This window comes from Neophocaena asiaeorientalis, unplaced genomic scaffold, assembly GCF_003031525.2.
Source record: "Neophocaena asiaeorientalis asiaeorientalis breed wild unplaced genomic scaffold, Neophocaena_asiaeorientalis_V1.1 scaffold78, whole genome shotgun sequence".
Lineage (NCBI taxonomy): Eukaryota > Metazoa > Chordata > Mammalia > Artiodactyla > Phocoenidae > Neophocaena > Neophocaena asiaeorientalis.
The window spans coordinates 14,894,358-14,901,842 of NW_020175018.1; the positions used below are offsets into that span (position 1 = coordinate 14,894,358).

General features: G+C 45.5%; 1 protein-coding gene across 1 annotated transcript in view; it reads left to right on the forward strand.

Moving 5' to 3' along the window:
* Nucleotides 1-5,533, forward strand: part of EXOSC2 (exosome component 2) — a 12,840-nt gene extending 7,307 nt beyond the window's left edge. The window contains exons 6-9 of the mRNA XM_024762593.1: nt 1,823-1,891; nt 3,077-3,253; nt 3,654-3,782; nt 4,306-5,533. Of these exons, the coding sequence (XP_024618361.1) occupies nt 1,823-1,891; nt 3,077-3,253; nt 3,654-3,782; nt 4,306-4,386 (456 nt within the window). The 3' untranslated portion in view covers nt 4,387-5,533. The remainder of the gene's footprint in view (nt 1-1,822; nt 1,892-3,076; nt 3,254-3,653; nt 3,783-4,305) is intronic.
* The last annotated feature ends 1,952 nt before the right edge of the window (nt 5,534-7,485 follow it).

A 7,485-nucleotide genomic window follows, 5' to 3' on the forward strand; every position in this document is an offset into this window, starting at 1 on the left:
TTGGTTGGAGCATTTAATCCATTCACGTTTAAGGTAATTATCGATATGTATGTTCCTATGACCATTTTCTTAATTGTTTTGGGTTTGTTTTTGTAGGTCCTTTTCTTCTCTTGTGTTTCCCACTTAGAGAAGTTCCTTTAGCATTTGTTGTAGAGCTGGTTTGGTGGTGCTGAATTCTCTTAGCTTTGATTTCTCCATCGAATCTGAGTGAGATCCTTGCTGGGTAGAGTAATCTTGGTTGTAGGTTCTTCCCTTTCACCACTTCCCTTTAACTTTAACTATGTCATGCTATTCCCTCTGGCTTGTAGAATTTCTGCTGAGAAATCAGCTGTTAAGCTTATGGGAGTTCCCTTGTATGTTATTTGTTGTTTTTCCCTTGTTGCTTTCAAGAATTTTTCTTTGTCTTTAATTTTTGCCAATTTGATTACTGTGTGTCTTGGCATGTTTCTCCTTGGGTTTATCCTGCCTCGGACTCTCTGCGCTTCCTGGACTTGGGTGGCTATTTCCTTTGCCATGGTAGGGAAGTTTTCGACTATAATCTCCTCAAATATTTTCTCTGGTCCTTTCTCTCTCCTCCCTCTGGGACCCCATAATGCGAATGTTGTTGCGTTTAATGTTGTCCCAGAGGTCTCTTAGGCTGTCTTCATTTCTTTTCATTCTTTTTTCTTTATTCTGTTCCACAGCAGTGAATTCCACCACTCTATCTTCCAGGTCACTTATCCGTTCTTCTGCCTCAGTTATTCTGCTATTGATTCCTTCTAGTGTATTTTTCTTTTCAGTTATTGTATAGTTCATCTCTGTTTGTTCTTTTTTTTAAAATGGTGGGCAGTACCCACATGATTTTTTTTTTTTTAAGAAGATGTTGTGGGTAGAAGTTTATTAATTTTATTTATTTATTTTTGCTGTGTTGGGTCTTCGTTTCTGTGCGAGGGCTTTCTCTAGTTGTGGCAAGCGGGGGCCACTCTTGATCGTGGTGCGCGGGCCTCTCACTATTGCGGCCTCTCTTGTTGCGGAGCACAGGCTCCAGATGCGCAGGCTCAGTAGTTGTGGCTCACGGGCCTAGTTGCTCCACGCCATGTGGGATCCTTCCAGACCAGGGCTCGAACCCGTGTCCCCTGCATTAGCAGGCAGATTCTCAACCACTGCGCCACCAGGGAAGCCCTCTGTTTGTTCTTTAATTCTTCTAAGTCTTTGTTAAACATTTCTTACATCTTCTTCGCCTCCATTCTTTTTCCAAGGTCCTGGATCCTCTTCACTATCATTATTCTGAATTCTTTTTCTGGAAGGTTGCCCATCTCCACTTCATTTAGTTGTTTTTCTGGGGTTTTATCGTGTTCCTTCATCTGGTACATAGCCCTCTGCCTTTTCATCTTGTCTGTCTTTCTGTGAATGTGGTTTTTGTTCCACAGGCTGCAGGATTGTAGTTCTTCTTGCTTCTGCTGTCTGCCCTCTGGTGGATGAGGCTATCTCGATCTGCTAGTGTTGGAGGGTCTCGTGCAGAGGCGGGGGGTGGCTGTGCCTCACCGTGAGGACAAGGACACTGGCAGCAGAAGTCCTGGGAAGTACTCCTTGGTGTGAGCCCTCCCAGAGCCCGCCATTAAGCCCACCCGCGATGTTAACTTTTATCTGAGGGAGTAGAAAAGGTGGTGTTCATGTCAGAGTATTCATGACAGCCAAGGGGGAGAGGTTAGGTCACAGCATTGTGACCTCCGGGTCCGTCTGCGACTTTGGGCGGGACTCTTGGCCATTAGAGGAAAGGATGGAGGGGGGAGCCAGGGATGCAGGTGACGTGCAAGTGTTTGTTCCTTCATCGCCCGGCCAGGCTGAGGTCCAGGCAGTGTTCTCCGATGGAGCTGTCTCTCTGCACACGAGGAGTCTCAAATACGGGAAAGTAAGTTGGGCTCTGGCTCTTCTCATTTGCTGACTGAGACTTCACATCCATTTCCCAATCCCCAGTGCTCTCTGGAATGCTGACCTAAAGCCCCCCAGAAGTCAGGCCTTAACAGGCTGGCATCCTACACACTGATTCACACAGTCAGGGCCGGTAGCATCACAAAGGATGACAACTCTAACCCTTTTCCTGTGGAGGAGATTGTTCTGGCAGAAGGGCCCCTATGACCCTGGACCCTGGGCCCTGCGGCCCTGCTGTCTCTGCTCTCTCCCAAGGGGCGTGGCAGCTTTGCATTGCATTTGTGCTGAGAACAAAGGGAGGTCATGGACTGATGAAGTAGGACAGCCTCAGCCCTTAGACAAGTGTCCAGTCAGTAAAATGGATATTATTGTTAGGAAAGATGGGCTTGTCACTTGAGCCTCTAAATGAAATTGTACCGCTTTTCTAATGTAAGGTGACATTTTCTAATGTAATGTAATGTATGGAGGCTATCTATTTTTTTAATGATAGCATACTTTCCAAAACAAATTATGATTTATCAGTCTCTTGCCTTTCTCTGGGTGAACGTTCTCATTTTCTGGGTGGAACAAAAACCTCTCCCCTCAGTGGAGTGGCTACAGCCAATCATGCTCACGTCCCTGAAGCAGGAGAGGCAACAGCTGCACTGCACGTGCGGACCTTCGTGGGCCCGGGTCCTGTAATAGACGCCCCCTCAGCGGGATGTGGGGCTTGAGCTGACCTGCCGGGACCAGGGATGGATTTGCACCCAGCCCTAGGCCAGTCACCTTGTCCAATGGCGTATCTCATGGGCAGGATGGGTGGTTGAGGTCAAGGTGGAACAGAATAGTGCTCCTTGACCCACAGGAGGCTCGAGCCCATGTCCTCACTGGCTCCAGCTTCTCTTAACAGCTATGGCACCAGCCCTGGATTAGAATGTGAAGACGACTGCAAAGGAAAATAAATGGTAGAGAAGAGAAGAGATGGAAAGTTACCTTCTGTTGGGATATGTAAACAACTTAAAGCATCCGGAAGTGTTCTCTGTATTTACTATGTATGTGCATGTAGGAGCAGTTATCAACAGGAAGGACCCTGATTCCAGTCTAACTAGGACACATCCTGTACTTTGCTTTTAAGTTACCTCACTGATGATCCTACAGTGACTTAATTTACCATATACTTTTTTAGCTAGGTCAGGGCGTTTTGGTTCAGGTCTCCCCCTCCCTGGTGAAACGGCAGAAGACTCACTTCCATGACTTGCCATGCGGTGCCTCAGTGATTCTGGGCAACAACGGCTTCGTCTGGATCTACCCAACACCTGAGCACAAAGAAGAGGATGCAGGGGGCTTCATTGCAAACCTGGAGGTGAGTAAACGCCATTGTCACTGTTGGGATGGAGCGGCACTTAGTCGGTGCTGTGCTTCTGTGGCAGGTGGGGACGCTCTCTATCTGCCGCATTGCTATAGTTTGAGTTGGTTTGAATTTCCATCGAAACATTGTGTCGCCCTCTCTTGTTCTGAAGAGATGAAATCAGCGCCTGGTTTGATCTTTCTCGGCAGAGGTGGCAAAGTTGCAGGGTAATAGCCTAAGAGCCACTGAAGAAGCCGTCCTTTTTAATCTCTCTTGGAGCTAGCTATTGGATTGGTTTGGAGTCCCAGAGTGATATTGCCTCAGTTATAAGTGATTCCCGGGATTTGCTGTAACCATTTGCTTCTTTTGGTCCTGATTCTATTTCCCTCCCCTTCCCCTTGGCATTCCCTGGTAGCCTGTCTCCCTTGCTGATCGAGAGGTGATCTCCCGGCTTCGGAACTGCATCGTCTCGCTGGCAACTCAGAGAATGATGCTGTATGATACCAGTATCCTGTATTGCTATGAAGCATCCCTTCCACATCAGGTACTCTCCCCGGGGCTTCCCTTTTCCTTGTTGATCTGTGAGCAGCCTTAAGTGTCATCTGCTCCATGTTTCCTCAGACAGCAAGCAGGTCTCCCACATACCTTAACCATGTCCATCGGTGTGAACTGATCTGGTGGACAGCCTTGTTGAGTGTCTGGAGAGCTTTCGCCGAGATGCTAGTAATATTCTCAATGTCTAATGTCAGTGTAAGGATTTGTGGGCGTTTGGAGGTGCCAGGTGAGGCTAATTTACAACAGCAACCCCCTGGACTTCATCTTGCCCATCCCAAGTTTTAGCTGTCTTTCTAGTGACTGCCAGAGTAACATCTTTGTTCTTGTCAGCTATACCCCATAGAACCTTGCTGATTTATTAAGCTGGTTCTAGCAGATCATATCTTGCAAATACTTAGCCTCTGATACACGAAAGGAAAACAGAAGGTTCACGTTAACCATGCTTGGTTTCTGCATTTGGATTGGCTTGATGGTGTGCTTAGAACAAGTACCTTTTTTCCTTTCCTTTTCAGATCAAAGACATCTTAAAGCCAGAAATAATGGAGGAAATTGTGATGGAAACACGCCAGAGGCTTTTAGAACAGGAGGGATAAGGAGAGGCACCTGAAGGACAGGACTGTGTGTACCTGACCGGAGCAGTCCTTGAAAGTGAACAGTTTGCTTGGTGGTCCCCATGTGCAGCTCAGTGAAGACCTGGGGAGCTCATCACTTTACCTACAAGGGGCTGCCTCCACCCTGAAGACCTGCTTTCTCCTGTTTTAAGGCAAAGCCTGGGGGAAGGTGAACAGCACTGCCGGCCCTTTGGGTTGCCCACAGAGTTTTGGGGTAGTTTCAGGCCTTAAAAGCACTCAGTGTTCCAGCCAAGTGGACTCCTATGCTGGAATAATACGAGGAATCTTTTGTCCTGTACTTACCATCAACCATCACCAGGCACAATGCCCCATGAAATTGCCTGTATAAAAAACATGGCCTCCCTGAGCCCCGGATTGTCTGTTGTGGCCTCCATTCCCACCTCTTCTACAGTGGGAGCACAGCAGTGAAGAATATGGTTGGTAAAGTTAACCCAAGAATCAGATGGAAGAATAAAGCAACCAAGCAGCCTTTTGCTTGGTTGGAATCTTATTTCCCATTGCACGTTCCTCCTAGTGATAGATGGCGAGTATATTCCCGCCAGGCTGCCTTAATCTGTCCTGCCTTCAAGGATGATTTGTAAGAAGTTGAATTATTGATAAAAGAGAATGAATGTTTTGGGTGCTCTGATAAACATGAAAACAAAGTAAGAAAAATGGAGATGGGAAAAGAAAAGGTGTTTTTCCTCCTACAGTTGAAGGAGTAACGCATTAACTTTTCAATAATTCAGGGTTAAAAGGTAAAAACCAGATGTTTTAGTTCTCAGTGGGAAGGGCTAGAATGTCTGTGCATTGTTTTTCGGATGACTATCTAAAAACGATGCCCTGATTTGGGTTTTGGGGAAACATTCTTTTAAAGTCAGTATATGAGAGTGCTATTTGGTGAACTATTGTTTTATATTTATACATGTGGCATCACTGTTTCTGTTCTTGTGTACTGTGTAATACTTGGGAACCGAGTACAGTTGAAGGAAGGCTTGGGAGATAGGAATTCTTCTGACAGAGGCCTGACTACTCGAGTCACCTAGTAAAATTTAAACCTAGGACAGTTTCAGGAGTAAGGTGGAGCATTTGACAGTTTTGAAATATAGCTCAGCTCTTTCTTGTTAAATTGTATGTCTTTTCTTTATAACATTATTCAGACAAATTTTATCTCTTTTTTTTTTTTCCTATCCCAAGTGTATCACCTGTTTTGAGGAGTTTGCAGACAACTGAATACTGTATAGGCTATGTTGCAACTTTGGATTTGCTCCCTTGTTGTTTCTGAAACACATTCCAGGTTGTGTGCCCCTTAAGAGAAGGCAATGGGGAAGGATGGGAGCCTGCATCCCTGGTTTGGGTTGGTTTTGACCAGGACATGTGGAGGTTGGTTGAAAGTTTATCTTTCTCACTTGGTCTCCCAAGCTGCCAGCCCCTGCTGTTCATTCAGTATATTCTGAATAGTGATTACCTACTAAGTGGAAATATATAAAGGTCTGAAAGCACCTTTTGGTGGTTATCCACTTTCTGTGGCCCACTAGAGGGTGCCCTTGTTAAGTGTAATTCCAGTAGGTGTTTTTTTTTTTTTAAAAAAAAAAAAGCTGAAGTTTTTACACGGGTACTGAATCCCCGTAGCAACTTGTGGGTTGCTTTGCTTTATAAACATGAGGACAAAATTAGACTGAACTGAATCACTTTTAATAGAATATGTGCGCTTAAAGGGATTTATTCAAATTTGGCAACATTTATTTACTCCTGACTGTCAGGCATTTGCTGGGCTCGGGATTCTAGCTTAAGTCCTTTAGCGTATCGTTCTGCAGTGTTATACCGTGCATCTGTGGGAGGAAATATTACAGTCTGGGCTTGGGGTTCGCCTAAAACTAGCGCCGTTGGCCGTTGGCTTCTACCCAGACTTTAGGAAGCATAGTCTCAATCTCTGTGGGAAACAGGATCCCATTTGATCCTCGTGATAACCTTGTAAAGTTTGACATGACCCCCATTTACAAATGAAAGCCCTTCATAGATTAAAGTGACTTCATTAAAGCTCATTAGCAACTATGAATCCGTAGGTTTAAGCTCTAGAGAGGCGTCATAAAGCAGCCCTTTAGAGAATGGGTTGGACTGATTGTGAAAGGTTATGGGGTCCAGAAATTTTATTTCCAGCATTGAGACCAATACTTTGGATTTTACTCATTTTACTTATTGCCTGTCCGTCCCATGTCTGCTCTGGGAGGACGAGGATGAATCCGTTCGTGTCCCCCGCTCAATTTTATCCCAGCACCCGGGACAGTGGTACACAGGGGCTCCACAATGCTTGTGAATGAATTATTAGTTGAAGAAGTGTGGGTTAGTAAGAGTTCTGATTTGATTGCTCAATTTTAAGCTAAACTAGAGAGAAGAATGAAGATGTGTAGGAAATGATTAAAGCATTAATAGGAATAAAAAGCCAAATTCAAAGAGAAAGATTAGGGTGATGATCAGGATAAGAATGGGTGAGTTAAAGGGCTTCCCTGGTGGCGCAGTGGTTGAGGGTCCGCCTCCCGATGCAGGGGACGCGGGTTCGTGCCCCGGTCCGGGAAGATACCACGTGCCGCGGAGCGGCTGGGCCCGTGAGCCATGGCCGCTGAGCTTGCGCGTCCGGAGCCTGTGCGCCACAGCGGGAGAGGCCGCAACGGTGAGAGGCCCGCGTACCGCAAAAAAAAAGAAAAGAAAAAAAAATAAAAAGGGGTGAGTTAAAGGGAACAAAGTTGTTGAAGTCTGAAGAGTGATCTACAAGCCAGGACCAAGTCTGTCAGCCAGACTAGTGATAGAGCAAAGCTAACCCAATTAACATCTAAATATAAATTCCACTTCTAAATTTGGGTACACATTTTCATATGCTTCACATTCAGTACCTCCAAGTGACTATTTTTTCTTCAAGCCAATATCTATAAAATTAGCACCATTTCCCAATCCAGCAAAAGTATTTCTAAAATACACAACTCGGTAACTGAATGTACAACACCTGTAATGCAACTGGTTTCCCTCTACTGTCAGTAGCAACTTCTAAAAAATCAACTGTCTGGGGCTTCCCTGGTGGCGCAG